Genomic DNA, 18,629 nt, shown 5'->3' on the forward strand with positions numbered 1-18,629 from the left:
TGGAGGCATGGTTTGCGTTCAATAATTCCACGGCAGAGGCATGAATGGCGGCCTTGCCATACCCTGCCCGGCAGCCAATCAGATTAGCGCGATCCCCGTCCTTGCAGCTTGCCCGAAAAAGGAACGCCCCCCAACGCCGCGGCCGAAGTGATCATCTGGATTGATTTCACTTCATCCTTCCCACTTCTCCCTCCCCAACCCCCGTTGGGCTTTGTCAACAGCCTGCGGTCTAACAGCCGCAAGAGCGTCCTTCTCCACGATGGCGCCTCGAGTCAATATCCCTCCAGCGACCCGCATCTGTCTTATCAGTCTTCTGACCCTCTCCTTGCTGTACAACATCGCCCGATGGCGCCAACTTGACACCACCCCCGGAACGCCGAGCACAACTCCCATCATACCCTATCTGACACTCGTTCCCTCCCAATTTATCTTCAATCCGTGGACTCTCCTTACAGCTACCTTCGTGGAGCAAAACATTTTCACCGTGCTCCTGAACGCGGGCACTCTTTTCTATGGCGGGAAATACCTGGAGCGCGCATGGGGTTCCCGGGAATTCGCCAAATTCATTGTTGCCATCGCGGTGATCCCGAACGTGGCGATTATTCCGCTCTATATTCTAGGGGGTGCCGTCAAAAGCAGCCCCAGCGGCGGGTACGCTCTATTTTCTCATGACGAATGCACAACATCTTGCGCTTTCCCTACTGACTCACCGACTTTAAGCGTAACCCAGATATGCGGCGGTATCTGTATTCAGGCCTCCTTCCTTGTCGCCTTCAAACAACTCGTCCCTGAGCATACGGTAACCATCTTCAAGGGCTTGGTCAAAATGCGAGTCAAGCATTTCCCTGCTCTTTTCCTGTTATTGAACACAATCAGCGGGGTGGTTTTGGGCACGCATGTCGCGGCGATGCTCTCTTGGCTCGGCCTGTTGACTAGTTGGACATACCTTCGCTTCTTCAAGCACCAGCCGGACCTCACTGGCACGTCGACAGACGGACTAGGCATCAAGGGCGATGCAAGCGAGACATTTGCATTTGCTTGCCTCTTTCCGGACATGCTTCAACCGCCAATCGCGTTTCTTTCGGATCAAGTATACGCTCTGCTGGTCGCCCTCAGGATCTGTACACCTTTCTCCGAAGAAGCCATTGCCTCGGGCAACCAACAAGTTCTGGCAAGGGGCGAGGCAGGTCTTCCTAGCCTTCTTTCCAGTCATCGTAACGGAAGAGCCATGGCGAAACGGGAGGAGGCTGAGCGCAGACGAGCCCTGGCCCTCAAGGCCTTAGACCAGAGACTGCAAGCAGCTGCTGCGGGAAGAGTACAGCCTCCCTCGTCTACATTGAATCAGCAAGGATCCACTCACGCCCAGACTCCGACACCCACGGTATCAGCAGGACAGAGTATGTTGGGAGAAACCAACTACACGCCAGACCATGCGTGAACCTGGAGCAAATTTGCGATGCATGGTTTCACGGAGTTTGATTGGTTGTTTGGGATAATATGAAATGGAACAATGCAACGTAAAGTGTTTCTGCCGCTAAGCCTTGTTATCATATACCGGACCCTGGAATTGTCTTTTCGCAAGACTCGAGTCTTTCAATCCATTGCAGGTCATGGCCACGGGACATAATTCCGTGGTTCTTACTGTACAAAATGTCTTGACTCTTCCCCTTGAACAATAATGAACGAACATGAACAACTTATATCTTCTACACGGACATCCAGAAAGTTAAATACTATAGAATAACGTTTCAAGCCTACTTGCATAAATAGTGACTACCCTCAACATTGTCAAGTGCGTCTATACTAGTTCCACAACCATATAAAGGCAGACTGCTCTCGGGCGAACAATGTGTGTAGACCACTGTTGAACAAAAAAGAATTCCCAAAACTACATAATCGAACAGGAATAGTAAAGAAATGCTATGCTACAAGAGACCACCACGCCCAAGTGGTATTCCCACAACCCTCATCCCATCTCAAAGCAGAGGTATATACCCAGAGAGACAACTGACACAATCACACTTTCCCACCCAAACTTCCCCCCAGCAAAATCCTAACAGGACACGAACTCAATCTCACAGCTGCTTCAACTTCTCCACCTCACCTCTAGCTTCTTGCAGCATGCGTTCCTGATCCGCCTTGGCCTGTCTGATCGCAGCTATACGCAACCGATCCTTATCACCCTGTTGGCGCATCTGTTCCAACTTCTGTAGCTCCGCCTGCTGCTCCGCCGAGGCAGGAATATCCTGCGCTCCCGTCATGTTCTTCACCTTCGTCCAGATATCCTTGTAATCGAGGTCCTTGACATCCAAGACGGCCGTCTTCTCTGTCGACGAGGGTGCCGGGGCGTGCTTGTCGGTGACCTTGCCAGCGAGCAATGTTGCGGCGTTGCTGGCCCGCTCGGAGAAGTAGATCGTCAATGCGGCCGGGCCGTCCTGCTGATCGGTCTGTCGCACGGTCATCGGTACCGCCGGGTTGTAGTACTTAAGACGGGGGAGACAGTTGCGCCAGAAATGTCGGGCACCTTGGTGGCCGCCGTAGATCTTGCGGGCGTATGTGAGGTGTAGGCGGGTGATGGCAGGGAATTCCTTGGTCGCGGACGAGGCGGTGGGGAAGGTTGCGGCTCCGGCTCCGACTTGGAGGTCGAGGAGCTGGATATTTGAATGGTATGTTAGCAGGCTGTGCGTATATGATGTGGTGGGTGGGTGGGTTTGTTCCCCGGTTGTTTGATTCCGAGAGGTGAGGGATGGGATAGGGTCGGTGCGCGAGGGTCCGCATAGTTGGGTTGTATCGAGGTTCTAGGGGATCGGGTGATGTTGGAGAAGGAAATCCTACCCTCTGGAAATGGTTCGATTCAGGTTAGTCTCTGAGGTAGTTGGCAATTGGGGTGGTTGTCAACTTACGGTTTTCAGCTTCCGCATCCGCTTGAATAGGTTGACCATTGTGACGGTTGGGCGTCCGAGCTACTGGCTTTGATGGGGGCTTTGTCAAAAGGAGGACTTTCCAAGTCGTACACGGCGGAATTCGGTCTGGATGGGCCGGCGACGGAGTGGTTGAAGGGCTGCTGGCCTGGAGCTATCTCGTTGATTTTTGGGCTCCCCGGCGGAAAGAAAAGCAGCCGATATCAGATCACGTGATGCGTTGCGATGCGGCCCTGCGTCGGAGAGATGTTGACAATCATTCTTGACTATGATGTGACTATGGGGTATATGCTTTGGGGGCTGGGCGAAAATGAGGGTGTTATTTTACTGTTCGTGTCTGAAAGGTCCTCTGCCAATGCATCCAACGCATTGTCTCATTCCAGCATGCACCACCCCCGAGTCTATCCCTCCTTGGTTAAGTCGCCCTCTACGCCGCGATGACTCCAGTCAGCATTGCCATCTCTAGCAATGTTCTTATCTCTGAGTCACAAGTCAAGATGAACGGTCTACTCTAGAGCCCGGACTACCTTCAGCCCCTACCGAAAGGGGTTGGAAAGTGAATCCATCGCGACTAGCAAGGTGCATCCGACCCCAGTTGGGGCAGGCGGTGACTCACGGACCGCCTTTTCCCACATACGGAGCAATTCTTTTCGACCCCGCGATGACTCCAGGCGATCTATCTATATAAAGCTGCCATTCCTCCCCCTCGCCCTCGGGCTCTATATCTCCAGTTTGTCAAAAACAACCTTTCACAACCGGAGCCATGGCAGCCGCCGCTGCATCTGCAGCTGCCCTCGATGATGGCACCAAAAACACCATGAAACTCGAGAATGTCCGCCTCACTTGCCCCTCTTTGTTCCAACCCCAGACCCCAAATGGCCTGATTGAGCTGATTGTGTACTGCCCGTATAGACCGAGAAGAGAGATACCCTGATCGCCATCGAGAAGAAGTACCAGGCCCAATGGAAGGAAAACAAGGTTTTCGAGGTCGATGCCCCCTCCGAGACGGAGGTACCTTACGGCAGCATGTCCGCCGCGGAGCTCCGTGAGAAGCACCCCAAGTTCTTCGGAACTATGGCCTACCCCTACATGAACGGTACCCTCCACGCCGGTCACAGTTTCACTGCCAGCAAGGTTGAATTCATGACGGGTGTGGCCCGCATGGAGGGCAAGAGGGCTCTTTTCCCTCTCGGTTTCCACTGCACCGGTATGCCCATCAAGGCTTGTGCCGACAAGCTCAGGGATGAAGTCCAGAAGTTCGGCCAGAAATTCGAGGGCTACAGTGAAGAGGCTGAGGAGCAGGATAAGCCTGCAGTCGCCGCTCCCACCCAGGAGGTTAAGGCCCAGCAGGAGAAGTTCTCCGGAAAGAAGAGTAAGGCTGCTGCCAAGACCGTGAAGATGAAGTACCAGTTCCAGATCATGTTGGCCATTGGTGTCCCCCTTGAGGAGATCCACAAGTTCGCCGATGCCGATTACTGGCTCCAGCATTTCCCCCCTCTCGCCATCCGCGATCTCGACAGCCTGGGTGCCCGTGTTGACTGGCGCAGACAGTTCGTCACCACTGACACGAACCCCTACTACGACGCTTTTGTGCGCTGGCAGATGAACCGCCTTCACGAGCTGGGCAAGATCATGTACGGCAGCCGCTACACCATTTACTCCCCTAAGGACGGACAGCCTTGCATGGACCACGACCGAACTGAGGGTGAAGGTATCGGACCCCAGGAGTACACCGCTATGAAGCTGAAGGTCAAGGAATGGGCACCCGAAATTGCCGAACTGGTCAAGGGCAAGATCGAGGCAGACGCCAGCGTCTACTTCGTGCCTGCCACTCTGCGTCCGGAGACCATGTATGGACAGACCTGCTGCTTCCTCGGCCCTAAGATCACCTATGGTCTCTACAAGGTCAAGGAGAAGGAGTACTTCGTTGCTACTAAGCGAGCCGCCTGGAACATGGCTTTCCAGGGTTACTTCTTTGACAACACGAACTTCCCCAAGTCCCAGGATCAGCTGCCCCTCGTCGTCGAGGCCCCCGGATCCGCCTACGTTGGTACTCTTGTCAACGCTCCTCTTTCTTTCCACACCGAAGGTGTGCGCATCCTTCCTATGGAGGGTGTCTCTGCTACCAAGGGTACCGGTGTTGTCACCTCCGTGCCCTCGGACAGTCCCGATGATTACGCCACTCTGCTTGATCTTGCCAAGAAGCCCGAGTACTATGGTATCAAGAAGGAGTGGGCTGAGCTGGAGATCTTCCCTCTTATCGACACTCCGACGTACGGTAACCTTACCGCTCCTGCGTTGGTCAAGCAGCTTAAGATCAACTCTCCCAAGGATGTTAACCAGCTTGCACAGGCCAAGGAGCTGGCATATGGTGAAGCTTTCTACAAGGGCACCATGCTTGTTGGTGAGTTCAAGGGTCAGCCGGTCAGCGCTGTGAAGGAGAAGATCCGTAAGGCTCTCTACGAGAGCGGCGATGCCTTCCCCTTCGCCGACCCCATGGGCAAGGTTGTCAGCCGCAGTGGAGACGACTGCGTGGTCGCCTACCTCGGCCAGTGGTTCCTGAACTACGGAGAGAACGACGCGGAATGGCAGAACACTACTTTGAACCACGTTGTCAACACCCTGAACACCTACTCGAACGAGACCAAGAACGGCTTCGAGAAGAACCTGTCTTGGCTCAACCGCTGGGCTTGCGCTAGAACCTACGGTCTGGGTTCGAAGCTCCCCTGGGACCCTCAGTTCCTTGTTGAGAGTTTGAGTGACAGTACCGTCTACATGGCCTACTACACCATCGCCCACTACCTGCACGGTGACCGTTACGGTAAGGAGGCTGGTCTTCTGAACGTGAAGGCCGAACAGATGATCGACGAGGTCTGGGACTACATCTTCACCAGACGCGAGCTCAGCGATGAGCTTGTTACCAAGAGTGGCATTAGCAAGGAGGCCCTGCAGAAGATGCGCCGTGAGTTCGAATACTGGTACCCCCTGGACGTCCGTGTCTCCGGAAAGGATCTCATTCAGAACCACTTGACCTTCTTCCTCTACATCCACGTCGCGCTCTTCCCTGCTGAGTATTGGCCCCGTGGTGTTCGTGCCAACGGACACTTGCTGCTGAACGGTGAGAAGATGAGTAAGAGTACGGGTAACTTCCTTACCCTGAAGGATGCCGTCGAGAAGTTCGGTGCTGATGCTGCCCGTATCGCCTTCGCCGACGCTGGTGATGGTATCGAAGACGCCAACTTCGAGGAAACCGTTGCCAACAGCAACATCCTTCGTCTCCACACTCTCAAGGACTGGATGGAGGAAGTTGTCAAAGACGAGACCCTGCGTACTGGACCCGCCGATGCGTTCTGGGACAAGCTCTTCGACAACGAGCTCAACGGCCTCGTCCGCGAGACCAAGAAGAACTACCAGGAGTAAGTCACCCCTGTTACCCTTATCATCCGAAGTCGATTTTTCCTGAAGATGTTTTGCATATTCTACGTATTTTGCTACTTCAGAGCCTTCCACGGCCATGAGACAAAAATCACCACATGCCTGATGGACATTCGACAAACACATTTGTTTATTTCTTGCTTGGCTTGCTTTATGTGAGGAACTTGAATTTGATTGATGCTAACTTCAATCTAGCACTAATTTCAAGCTCGCCCTGAAGTCTGGTCTGTACGACTTGGTCAGCGCCCGTGACTTCTACCGTGAGGCCACCACCACGGCCGGCGTTGGCATGCACCGTGACATGGTCCTCCGCTACATTGAGCTGCAGGCTTTGATGATGGCCGTCATCGCCCCTCACTGGTCCGAGTACATCTGGCTCGAGATCCTGAAGAAGGTTCGTACCTTAGGCCTCCGCTATATCCAACTCGTTATCTAACATACCATGCAGCCCTCGACCATCCACCACGCCCGCTTCCCCGAGGTGCCGGAACAGTCCCTCGAGCTGTCTGCCGCACTGGACTATGCCCGCTCGACCAGCTCCAGCATCACCTCCGCCGAGGCCATGTTCGTCAAGAAGCTGTCCAAGGGCAAGCAGACGTCCTTCGACCCCCGCAAGCCCAAGAAGCTCACCATCTTCGCCGCCAAGAAGTTCCCCGTCTGGCAGGAGAAGTACATTGACCTGGTCCGCGAGGCCTTCGACGCCGTCAGCATCTCCATCAACGACAAGGAGCTGAACGCTAAGGTCGGCAAGCTGGGCGAGATGAAGAAGGCTATGCCCTTCGTTCAGAGACTGAAGAAGCGTCTCGTCGTCGACAAGGAAGTTCCCGAAGCCGTCTTCGAGCGCAAGCTGCCCTTCGACGAATTCGCTGTCCTGAGCGAGATGGTCGCCGCCATCAAGCGTGTCACCGGCTGCAAGGAGCTCGAGATCATCGCCGTCGAGGAGGGTGGCAAGACCGGTGAGGTTATCGGCACTGGTGAGAAGCGGGAGGGACTCATGGCTGAGAATGCCGTTCCTGGCCAGCCTTCGTTCACCTTTGCCAACATTGACTAGAGATGCATTAGCATTTTGGCTCTATACAGATTAGATATGATGGTTTTGTGAAAGACCTATGAAATAGCATTTTCAATGATTTACGTTAGATATATGTTTCATGCTACGCCATTGTTTAGTACTATATTCGGATACATGATATAGATGGGGATAACCTGTCCCCCAATATCTTACCACATTCCGTATTCTATGACATTATCCTAAATGCAAAACATCAAGATCAATTACTCACCTTCTCAATTTCAAAAACCCAAACACACAACCTAGATTCGAACTACCTACCCACCACATTATTACTAACACCCTAAGGAATCCACCAACTATACACACATCACCCCAAAGTCTTAAGTACTCCAATCATCCTAAACAGCACCCCACCATTAGCATCATACCACAAACCCCGACTCCTTCACATAGCCCCCCCCCCACCCAAGAGACAGGAAAACAAACGATATCTTACCTTCTCAACCCCTCCCTCAAGACATCCTCCTCATGAGCAAAAACAAGTCGAAACCACCCCGGTTTCTTCCCATGTTCTTCACATGGATGTAGGAAGACGCCTGCGTTGACGAGGTTCTGGGCGAGGGCGAATTCGGACGGTGATGTTGGTGATTCCGGTGGGGGAAGGTTAGGGGATAGATCAATGTAGATGAAGAAGCCCGCGTTCCTAAATTTGATCATATATTATGTATGTACATATCTATGTGCTAGGGGTTAAGATGTAGGGGTATTTCACTCACCCTCCCTTGATATACTTGATTCCCTCGCGATCGAGAGTAGAAGTTGCGGTGCGGTATGTCGAAGCGAGAGACTGCTGGGACTTTGCCGTGAAGTCGTGGACGAAGGCGCGGTCTTCGAGGATGGCGGTGGTGATTGTTATTGCTGCCGAGGAGGCATTATGGAGGCGTCTGGGTTGAGTTGAATAACGGATTTGGGTGGTTGTTGGCTGGGGTATACTGACAGGATTGCCTTGCAGGATTGGCGGAGGGGTTTGTTTTGCGAGATTAGGAAGCCTATGTGTAGGCCACCGGATGCGAAGTCCTGATTGTGTTAGGTAGGGTTGTGTGAGGGGTGAGGAGTGAAGGGACATGCCTTGCTGAATCCGTATAACAAGTGTACGAGGTCGGGGTTGATCAGCTCCGGACTGCTGAGAGATAATATAGATGTGAATGGAATGGCAGCTGGGTCTCCAGAGTCGAAGACCGAGGAAGCGTAGATCTCGTCGCTGATGATATGAAGTTGGTGTTTGTTGCAGAATTTGAGGATCTCTGTTAGGGTTTGCTTGGGGTAGCAGCGGCCTGGAGACAGTGTCAATGCTTTGAGCAGGATAAGGTGCTTGCTTCTTGAGGAATGAGATCTATACCAACGGGATTATGCGGATTCACTAGGAGCAGGGCTCGAATCTGAACACTTCTTGTCTGAGCATCTTTGAGGGCTATCTCGTACTTCTCAACAACAGAGGGAGCGAATGCCTCTTCCGTATCAGTATCTGCGTAGACCATCTGCACGCCCGCTTCGACTCCATAGTCGAGCTCGAACCGTCCGTACACCGGCCGACTAACGAGGATTCCGTCGCCTGACTCGGCTAATGTAAATCCAAGCATGCTTCCTATTGCAGTGGCGCCGCTGGTGACAATGACGTCTTCGGGGTCAATTGGGGCGATTGGCTTGAGGACGTCGTCAAGATGTGCTGCGACGGCTGTTTGTAGACGGGCAGTAGCATCGTTCCCAGAGCCATAGGCGACGGATGCTATGTTGAACTTGACCTAGGATGGAGAAGATATTGGTTGGGACTGTGGTTCTAGAAATATGAGAGGGAAGGCTGGAGGTTGACCTTGGTGTTGATGTAGTTGGCTATCTCTGCGCGCATTGGGGCCTATACTACTGTCAGCATATTGAGGCTCGCGACCCGGCTCTGAGATCATATACATGCTCCGCCAATCCGAACGAGATCATTCCCAACGGGTTGGTCTCCTTATCGTAGGTATGTGGCAGGGCGTAGCGCCAAGGAATCTTGTGAAGCTGTGCATTGTTGTTGCCTCGTGATGATAGCATGATGACAAGGCCGCTCAATGGGCTATATATAGTATGAGGGGATGTCCGGCTGGTATGATACGGATGGTTGATCTGGTTTTAAGGGGATGTGACTTGACAAACCGAAGGTCATCAAAGCAATGAATAATGGCTAGCATAAGCAAGCACGAGAAGACGTCAGCAGCGATTGATGGTTGGAGGAGGGAAGGTGCCCACGTGGAAGACGCAGGCCCGTTGATAATCTAGTAATCTGCTCACCACCAATCCACTATTTACACCCCAGCCACATCGGCATTATGATACATTTTTGTTTATCCCTTCTATACACCTGGAAACACCAATCGCTATGCAAACATATACTATACAAGTTATTCATGCTGGGAAGGGATGCCACGACAGGGCTGATATTCAGCCCTGTCGGGCTCGCTTCTCCAAGCCAATGTTCTGCCGTCCTCGAGGTCCCTTTTCACGATTATCCGAGACCTTCTTAGCGGCGACGAACTTCCAGCACTCGATAGGAGGACGGGACCCAACATGGCGGCCGTGAGGGCTGAAGATCTCGACTTGGAGGAAGGACTCGGAGTCGGCCTCCTGCACCGACTTGGCTCGAACTTGCACTGTAAGCTCGACCCAGCCGCATCCTTCAATCAAGATATCGGTCGACATGACCTTATAAGGTACAGACGGCATCTTCATCTTCCTGTCCGCAACCGCCTTGGCGATGGACCTCGGGAGATGCGATTGAGTCACATCCCATTTCAAGTCGAAAATGCCTGCAGAAGCGATGATTTCGCCGGTACCTTCTTGGGAAATTTTGGTACCAGGATATGGGCGCTCCTCGGCTTGCATTTCAATGGCCTTGTCCGTTCTCGTGAGATGCGCCTCAAGCGGGACGAAGCAAGCGGCCATCACTACGTCGTCAGGGTTCATCGGCGTGATCCTGACAAGACCTCCCCCGAGCAGTAGCGATTGACCCGGCTTGATTGAGTGGCGCTCAGGCTTTGGCCTCTTGGTCATGATCAGATCGCGCTTGAACTTATCTTGAACATGATCAGCCAAATCACCACGGTCAAGCCCCGGAAGGTCAATCATTTCGCCTCTCCCACGGCCAAATGGGATGCGAATAGGAGACACCGTCGTTCCAGGCAAAGACGACACCACCGGGAGGATGGGATAAAGATCTTCCCTCGGCGCCGGAGGTAGAAGACCCTCTGAATCGAGGGCAGAAGTATCGTAATGAGTAGCCATTTTAGACTCCTCTTCACGGAGCTCAATCAGTTCGGCAATTTTCTCCAGATTCCTCGAATCCTTAGGAAAGCAAGCCTCGATGAAACTGCTCTTTCCAACATTAGCCTTGCCAACCACCCAGATGCCACCACCATGCTCCCTAATCTCCTCCTTGACTTTCTTCGTCCACCAGCCCCGCTGCGCACTGATCAGATGCACATTTCCCAGGCGAAATTCCTCATGCGAGAGATCAAAAGTTTTCCGAAGAACAGAGCGTACATACTCCATCTTCGAGTCCGCCTGCTCCTTGGTAGCCGCCAAAAGATCCGACCTGTTAATGATAAAGCTTATAGTCGGCATTTTCTTCCCCGCCTTATACTTATAAGTCGCCGAGCGCCTATTCTTCGACCTCGGATCCATAACTCCCAGCGTCTCGTAGACCTCCTTAACAACCGACATGGGGAAATCCGCCGCATCAACCACATGATAGATCCGATTATGCTTATGAGGCGACTCATCAAGATACGCCCGAAGAGCATCCATAGTCGGCGAAACAGCAGGAACAGCCTTATTATGATGCAACAGATCATGGCATCGATCGCAAACCTGCACCGGAACCTTCGACTTCTCCAGATATTTACTCGCCGTATCTGCAGCCTTCGCAAGAGAAGCCCCATCTACACACAACAACAACAAATACCTAATTAGCAACCTCATCATCATCAATACATCAAGACATGTGCAACACCACTTACATTTCGGCTTCGGAGCAGCATCCCCTCCCACATCTGTCAACTCAAGATACTTCTGGATCTGACCCGCCGCTTTCTCTCCCTCAGCTTTGACCCCAGACCCCTCATCCTGTCCCTCAATCACTTGTTGGGTTTCGGTCAGGAGCTTCCGCGTCTGTTTCCTAGTTTTGCCATAGTATCCGGCCTCTTTGGGATCGACAGTCTGTCCATATGCACCGCATCCGGGACAACAGACAGGGAGAATATCGTCGATGATCTCGGTCGATATAGCGCGTAGTGAGAGACTCGTGGACAAGCTGCGTAGCTGGATTCGGGGTTCTGCGTTGTAGACGGGGAGGACTTCCGGGCGGGAGAAAAGAGCGGTTCGTGTTAACGTCCGTGAGAATTGTGAGAGTCGGCGGAGGGATTGTGAAGGGAGACGGGTCGGTCTGATCCCTCGTGGGATCATGCGCCCGAGATATGGCGACATGGTGGAGGTTTGGGATGCTGGAGGAATTAATGGAGGAAGGAATGCGACAGGAACAACTGATAGTGATAGCGGTGATAGCATCGGTGGTCCGCGCGGGCGGCCGGAAAAAGTTGCCGTGGCGAACTGGGTGGACAACCATCGAATTGTGTAATGGAAGCTGTTGGCTACTTTGGTTGCATGGGATGTTTTGTAATAAGATCATAAGAATATTATTTTCATAGAACTTGTACGCTAGCTATGAAGCTTAAAACAACCGTGCTTCACAAACCATGATATGCATGACGGGCGAAGCATAAGAAACCTGAACCGTGACCGTACTCCTTAAACCGCATAAACAATATCAGAACTAACCAAGCCTAAGCCTTCGCTTTTCCCTTTCCCTTAGGATCATCAACCGGCTCCTCCTCTTCCTCTTCCGAATCGCTCATAAACTCATCATCCTCATCAAATCCAGCATACCGCCTAGGCGCAGCACTGCGAGCCGGCTCCGACGGCCCAGGCGCATCCTCCATCTCCTGCTCATCATCACTGTCCTCCTCCGAGCCGGAAGGAGTATTCTGGTCGCTTCCCTCGCTAGCACTCGTACTGGATCCGCCCAAGATCGTATCGCGCAGGTTATCCGTCCACATGCCATCCTTCATCGCCATAAGAACCGCCTCTCTGGCCTTCTCGTTCATCTCCTCCTTATCTTCAATCCACTGTCCATCAATCTTCTGCTTGCCACCTCCGTTCTTCAGCTCCTCCTGACGCTTTTCCGCAGCCTCCACAACAGCCTGCCACCGGCGTCGACGCTCCTCCTTCTCCTTCTTATCCATCTCAGGCTTCAGGGCGAGGTACTCGGCCAATGCCTTGGCTTCGTTGACGGTGCGCAGACGGCGGCCATCGAGGTTGCGACTGGAGCCATTGTCGTCGCCTTGGTTGCGCTTGCGCTTACTTGACATGCGCCCACCGGCGGCACGAAGCTGGGATCCGAAACCACCCTTTCCACCGCATAGGGGAACGCTGAGGCGGAGGGGGAGGATGGAGCCATCGGTGTAGGATGATAGCGATTCGGAAGAGGGAACGAGTTGCTTGTTGCTGGTAGTGGTCAAGATCAGGGATTGGAGGGGTAGCGTGTGAGGAAGGTATGAGGTGATCTTGTCGGTCAGATCGGCGATGCTGGACGATGACGGCAGAGAGAATGAGAGGGTTGAAGGAAGTGAGAGACCGGGGAAGGTCGACAGGAGGACGTTGACGTTCTGGGACGCCATTCTGAGGAAGATTGATATCGTAGTTTAGATTGGACACGTAGTGGAATTATGCCGTATAGTTGATAGGTAGTCGGAAGTACTGCAACTGTGTCGCTTGCTGAAGGTGGAGTTGACGATTGACGGCTGCAGGAGAGAGGCGCAGTTCAACTTCAGATGCGGAGTGTTCCCGATAAGGCCCTGGATGACTAAGGGGAGGAAGGAAGGGTTTGCAGCCTCAGGCCGAAAGATGCATCATGCACGTGATGCAGCTTATCCGGCTAGCGGAGCGATTAGGGCCCCAGCCCTTGGAATGCTTCCCGATTGGGAATCAGCGCACTTTTTCCCTCGAGCCAGCCGCTCCACTCACATCATCTACATTTAAACCAAACCACCCTCTTCATCGCGTTGTCAGAGCGATTCCCCGAAGAGCGCTAGGAACTCGCGACAATGTAAGTGTTGCACCTACTATTAGCCATTGAGCCCACCTATGACATGTAGCTAACTCCCTGACCCAGGCTTATCCCCAAGGAAGACCGCAAGAAGATCCACGAGTACCTCTTCCGCGGTATGTGAACACCACCACCATACATCATCCACCGCCCGGCCCCGGGGTCGCGCGACCTTCGATCGATCCATCCCGTATCACTATGGAGGAGGAATAGTCTCGCTGACGGTTAGAACAGAGGGTGTGCTCGTGGCCAAGAAGGACTTCAACCTTCCCAAGCATGGCGACATTGACACCAAGAACCTCTACGTGATCAAGGCCCTGCAGTCCCTGACCTCCCGCGGCTATGTCAAGACCCAGTTCTCGTGGCAGTACTACTACTACACCCTCACCCCCGAGGTATGTTGGATCGTGATATGATATTATGTGGAGGTATAGACACAATTGGCTGACTGGTGGTTTGTTATAGGGTCTTGACTACCTCCGTGAGTGGCTCCACCTCCCCGCTGAGGTTGTCCCCGCCACCCACATCAAGCAGCAGCGTTCCCACGCTCCCCCCCGTGGCATGATGGGCGGTGAGGACCGTGAGCGTCGTCCCCGTGCTCCTCGTGAGGGTGGCTACCGCCGCCGCGAGCAGGAGGGCAAGGAGGGTGGTGCCCCCGGCGAGTTCGCTCCCAGCTTCCGTGGTGGATTCGGCCGTGGCCGTGGTGCTCCCTCCTCCTAAAGGGTGTCGCCTGCTGGTCTTCCAAGGGCTTCATGGGATTGTTGCCAGTGCGGCTTGAGTAGGCTTTGAAAGAAGTCAGGAAGAGCTGTGCTGTGCACGTCCTGAAAAGAGGTTATGCCGACTACTGTTTCAAATTTATGAATAGTTAGGATTAATGGCATGATTTCATGAATTCATTTTGGACTCTTCGTAGATATGTAGTGTTCGCGCGCCTGTTACTCTTATTGATTGATACAGGATTTCTGCAATAAGAGGTGGCTATACGAGTGCTTGTGGTTGAAAGGTAACTATTTCGCGAATCTCTTCCGATCATAGCGGATGACCGCTTGCAGAATGACCGATGTACCCGTTGCGCAGTCATCTGCAGAACAGAACTCCTCCGGATGATGGCTCAATCCATCCTTGCAGGGCACAAAGATCATACTGGTTGGGACTCTCTTGGAAGTGAAGACACTGTCGTGTCCCGCACCGCTCATGATTGTTCGTGTAAGGGACTTGGGCTCTGCAGCGTTGACGTCCGCGACAACCGCCTCTGCGGATTGTTGCACGCAATCAATGCAGTCAGGGTGGAACTTCACCGCCGGCGAATCAAAGTCGAGTCTCCATTCTACACGGCAAGGCTTGCCAATACCCTTGCCCTCTTCCGCAGCGATAGAATCAAAGTCCTTTCTCAATTGCTCTTCCACAACCTGGACCAACTCGCTTTCTGGACCGCGGATGTCGAGACTGAAGCTGACGAGACCGGGAACTGTGTTCACACTGCCTGGCTTGGCCTCCACAATGCCAACGCTGGCTAGACAGCCGTGGGAGGAGGCTACTTCCCGAGCACGCACCATCATACGAGCGAAGGCATATAGGGCATCTGCGCGGTGTTCGAATGCAGTAGTACCCGTGTGGGTGTCTCTACCGAAGATTGTGAGGTGAAACCAGCGGTAAGCCTGAACAGCAGTTACAACTCCGACATGCTGGCCTGCGGAAACAAGGTGAGGTCCCTGCTCGATGTGCAGTTCAAAGTGGGCTGCCATGGGTGTTTGCTTGTATGAGCATGGGACACTGCCTAAGTAGTTGATCTTCTCCAACGCAGACTTCATGGACTCTGGGGCAGAAGCTGCAGTAGGAAGAGATGCGACTGTTGGGACTTCTTTGAGTTCATGTGCTCGTGAAAGAGGAATGCATTCCGCCCAAACCCCGGAGGACACCATGCTGATGGGGAATCGAGCACCTTCTTCGCTATAAGGGAATTAGCCGTGCGTGCTTGAGTGGTATAGCCATCTGCGCCTTACTTTGTCCAATTCACAACTCCGATGCCACCTTCAGTTTCCAGCCCCATCTCGTCAATCACTTTGAGCACTTCGATACCGGAGAGCACACCCAAGATTCCATCGTAACGGCCACCAGTCGGTTGCGTATCCAGGTGGCTGCCGATGAAAGTGGCTGGAACATCTGTCCGTCGTCCGGGGCGAACCGCAAAGATGTTGCCCATCTCGTCCACCGTGATCTCACATTTCAAAGCTTTTGTTGTCTCGAGAAACCAGTCCCGTACTTGCTTGTCCTCTTGTGACAATGCAAGACGCTGCATACCAGTGTCCGTGTGTCCACTAAGTCGTCATTAGAATGAGTCTTGGATCCATGGCAGAGCGGAGTCCTGCTGTAATAGGGAGCTTCCTCTACACTAATCTCGAATACGAGTATAGCGATTTCAAAGGGTGTTGCAGTAGCACTTACTCTCCCCAGCGAATGCCATAACCCCATTGGCAGCTATGATGGAGGTCATTCGCAAGACGCTCTTTATTGGCTCTGAGAGCAGAGACCTCAGCCTCGGTTAAGTCTGTGGATAACATGGTATGATTCGAAGTGACTGAGAAGGCTCGACGGAGAGGTGTAAAAGCGGGTTCCACGGAGAGCCGTCTTGTCTGTTTAAGAAGTAGCCCAGGGACCCTAGCAGCTAAAGGACTTCGATACGAGATAAAGGCCATCATGTCAATTAGAAAGGCGCCGATAGGGCCATAGTTGGAGACGCCTCCAGATAAGACAGCCCAATCGACGTCCTGATAAGATAGCTGGTGGGGTTTAGCTGGAGTCTCGGGCTTCTCATCGAATCAGATCCCAGTGAACCTGCGTCCGTCAAGCGATACGATCCGTTGATATACTCCGATTCCCTCGGGTCGCTTATAATTTGATTGGGGTAAGGGTGATGTGAAGTATCTCGGCAATGGAAGAGGTGCTCTGATAGTGAGGGGTATGGAACCTTCGAGTGTCACATCTACCCCATTCAGGGTGCCGGTGCACGCAGCAATTGCAGTAGTACCTACTGCGATGTTGAACGGTCAATGATGCAACCAGCCCTATATCTGTAGACTGTGGACAAAAGCGGCAGTTGGTTTTGATATAGAGAGTATGTTATGTTCAATAGATAGCATAATCGGTGTCGCGTAGAGTTTAGTGCCAAGATGGTTGGTTATCCATCAAGAACGCAGACAAGGATCAAGTACTGCTAGAGTCGAGGAGATGACGGGTGTTTGCTAAAGTTGACGGAGTTCTCGCACACGAGACTTCCCATACCCAACTACGGGGTACTCCGTAGATTCTTTCAATTGAGAGAAGCAGCTTGCTGTAGTCATGGAAAGCTAGCCGAGCCTGTCGCCAGTGCAGACCGGTCTTATGGACACGGCCCGTGGCAATAAAGGGAACGCACCGCTACCATGAAAACCAACGATTAATAGGCCGAAAAGGCTAGAAAAAGTGAGAATATAGACTAGCCATACTTGTACAATTGATTGACAAAAAAAAACAATAAAAGTTCGACCACTATGTCGATAGGTGATTCCAAAGATTGAGGACAGGAGTATTCTGGGCAAACCACGGTCATCTCTGGTAAAAGGCAAGAAATGAGTTCTGAGCTAGTTTGTCCCACTCCTCGCATATTAATCCTTATAGTGCTTTATATCCCACCATCCGCTCCCCCAGCAGCAGCGGTTCGATCCCCGTCAACGCCATCCTTTTTCCTCCCATTGGAACTATTTCTCACTTCGGCGCGCTCCGCCTCGCAATCTTCAACCCCGCATTCGGTCATCGCGACACCTTTTGACTTCCTCCTGACAGACATACATCCCACCGCCCAACGTATATACTAGCTCCACCTACAATATGTCCGCCGCCTGCATTTTCTGCAAGATCATCAAGGGTACGGCGCTCTCCCTACCTCCCTCCACTATTACAATTCCGTCCCTTGTTCTCCAACCGCGCCGCCCGCTCAGCAACGGTGCCAGCTAACCCCCACCATAAAAATAGGTGATATCCCTTCTTTCAAGCTCTTCGAGAGCGACAAGGTCTTTGCCTTCCTTGACATCCAGCCCCTCAGCCGTGGACACGCGGTAAGTGTCACCTCCCCGTGAACTTCACATATATCCATTCCACCCAATTGATCCCCGCACGACGCCCTATCCCTATTACCATAACAGTTCTTTAAAAGAACCATCAACATCAAAATCAACCACTTTTCCCCCTTCCCCCCCCCCTATAACACACCCCATCATCTCCGTATATCTCCCCACAAACCAATTCAAGCTAACACCAGTCTCTCCCGAACAGCTCGTGATCCCCAAATACCACGGTGCTAAGCTCACCGACATCCCCGACGAAGATCTGCGGGAAATCCTGGTATGTACAAACCACCACCTCCCCCAATCTCCAAATCCAGAGGGACCCCCTAGCGTCCTTTATATGCAGACCCAAGGATCCAAAACGAGGACCCTGCGAGCCCCATCCCCGCACAGCCACTAACGCATCAATAATCCCGCAGCCCGTCGCAAAGAAGATCGCCCAGGTTACTGGCGCCGAGGACTTCAACATTCTGCAGAACAATGGTCGTATAGCCCACCAGGTTGTGGATCATGTAAGTTGACCCGCCCTGTGCCGGGGGGATCAGTTAAAGAAAGGTAGAGAGTGGTTGGCTAATGTGGATTTTCTTGGGGTTAGGTTCATTTCCATATGGTATGTTATCTTTTCTTCCTTATCTGTTCGGACAGGTGTCGAGTTGGGGAGAGGGATGAGAGAAAGTATGTATGATGCTAACAAACCGAATAATAGATCCCCAAGCCCAACCAAACAGAAGGTCTCGGTATCGAGTGGCCCGCCCAGGCTACTGACATGGACAAGCTTAAGGCTTTGTTTGAGGAGCTCAAGTCTAAGATCTAAAGCAGGTAGTACATACTAAAGGGGCGTCTTGCACAGAGGCGTTTATCGACCATGTGCTACGGGTTTGATCTCTGTTTGTACAACAGGAAATCCAGGCTAAAGAGCAATACACATGTGCTACGCTGTAGAAAATGGGGATGTGTAA

At 52.7% G+C, this 18,629-nt stretch overlaps 8 protein-coding genes across 8 annotated transcripts; 4 read left to right on the top strand and 4 right to left on the bottom strand.

The window, feature by feature from the left end:
• Positions 1-164: 164 nt before the first annotated feature.
• On the top strand, positions 165-1,749 carry BO94DRAFT_531386 (rhomboid family protein). The gene is made up of 2 exons (XM_025610888.1): positions 165-651; positions 721-1,749. Exons 1-2 carry the CDS (start codon positions 260-262, stop codon positions 1,436-1,438), a joined length of 1,110 nt encoding a protein of 369 aa, XP_025471178.1. The 5' UTR covers positions 165-259; the 3' UTR covers positions 1,439-1,749.
• On the bottom strand, positions 1,750-3,067 carry BO94DRAFT_531387 (mitochondrial 54S ribosomal protein mL61). Its single transcript, XM_025610889.1, has 2 exons — positions 2,898-3,067; positions 1,750-2,651 (listed from the first exon to the last, which is right to left on the bottom strand). Exons 1-2 carry the CDS (start codon positions 2,919-2,921, stop codon positions 2,076-2,078), a joined length of 600 nt encoding a protein of 199 aa, XP_025471179.1. The 5' UTR covers positions 2,922-3,067; the 3' UTR covers positions 1,750-2,075.
• Positions 3,068-3,424: 357 nt separating this feature from the next.
• BO94DRAFT_531388 (leucine--tRNA ligase CDC60) lies at positions 3,425-7,662 on the top strand. The gene is made up of 4 exons (XM_025610890.1): positions 3,425-3,753; positions 3,834-6,337; positions 6,552-6,750; positions 6,805-7,662. The coding sequence occupies exons 1-4, from the start codon at positions 3,685-3,687 to the stop codon at positions 7,405-7,407; spliced, it is 3,375 nt and encodes a 1,124-aa protein (XP_025471180.1). The 5' UTR covers positions 3,425-3,684; the 3' UTR covers positions 7,408-7,662.
• On the bottom strand, positions 7,578-9,573 carry BO94DRAFT_572040 (aspartate aminotransferase; the record flags this gene model as incomplete). Its single annotated transcript, XM_025614903.1, has 9 exons — positions 9,337-9,573; positions 9,242-9,283; positions 8,771-9,173; positions 8,500-8,705; positions 8,369-8,448; positions 8,148-8,315; positions 7,868-8,074; positions 7,640-7,670; positions 7,578-7,607 (listed from the first exon to the last, which is right to left on the bottom strand). The coding sequence occupies exons 1-9, from the start codon at positions 9,460-9,462 to the stop codon at positions 7,578-7,580; spliced, it is 1,293 nt and encodes a 430-aa protein (XP_025471181.1). The 5' UTR covers positions 9,463-9,573.
• Positions 9,574-9,656: 83 nt separating this feature from the next.
• Positions 9,657-13,276, bottom strand: BO94DRAFT_508842 (uncharacterized protein). Its single transcript, XM_025609679.1, has 3 exons — positions 12,285-13,276; positions 11,424-12,012; positions 9,657-11,345 (listed from the first exon to the last, which is right to left on the bottom strand). Exons 1-3 carry the CDS (start codon positions 13,137-13,139, stop codon positions 9,850-9,852), a joined length of 2,940 nt encoding a protein of 979 aa, XP_025471182.1. The 5' UTR covers positions 13,140-13,276; the 3' UTR covers positions 9,657-9,849.
• A 105-nt stretch (positions 13,277-13,381) lies between these two features.
• BO94DRAFT_609654 (40S ribosomal protein eS10) lies at positions 13,382-14,473 on the top strand (the record flags this gene model as incomplete). The annotated part of the gene is made up of 4 exons (XM_025616585.1): positions 13,382-13,567; positions 13,647-13,683; positions 13,802-13,962; positions 14,033-14,473. The coding sequence occupies 4 exons, from the start codon at positions 13,382-13,384 to the stop codon at positions 14,285-14,287; spliced, it is 639 nt and encodes a 212-aa protein (XP_025471183.1). The 3' UTR covers positions 14,288-14,473.
• Positions 14,474-14,574: 101 nt separating this feature from the next.
• On the bottom strand, positions 14,575-16,263 carry BO94DRAFT_542722 (M20 family metallo-hydrolase; the record flags this gene model as incomplete). The annotated part of the gene is made up of 3 exons (XM_025613103.1): positions 14,575-15,517; positions 15,571-15,885; positions 16,013-16,263. 3 exons carry the CDS (start codon positions 16,261-16,263, stop codon positions 14,575-14,577), a joined length of 1,509 nt encoding a protein of 502 aa, XP_025471184.1.
• A 1,022-nt stretch (positions 16,264-17,285) lies between these two features.
• Positions 17,286-18,616, top strand: BO94DRAFT_531394 (HIT family protein). The gene is made up of 6 exons (XM_025610891.1): positions 17,286-17,471; positions 17,579-17,661; positions 17,879-17,947; positions 18,090-18,182; positions 18,266-18,280; positions 18,377-18,616. Exons 1-6 carry the CDS (start codon positions 17,435-17,437, stop codon positions 18,482-18,484), a joined length of 405 nt encoding a protein of 134 aa, XP_025471185.1. The 5' UTR covers positions 17,286-17,434; the 3' UTR covers positions 18,485-18,616.
• The last annotated feature ends 13 nt before the right edge of the window (positions 18,617-18,629 follow it).

This window comes from Aspergillus sclerotioniger, assembly GCF_003184525.1.
Source record: "Aspergillus sclerotioniger CBS 115572 chromosome Unknown BO94scaffold_4, whole genome shotgun sequence".
Taxonomy (NCBI): Eukaryota; Fungi; Ascomycota; class Eurotiomycetes; order Eurotiales; family Aspergillaceae; genus Aspergillus; species Aspergillus sclerotioniger.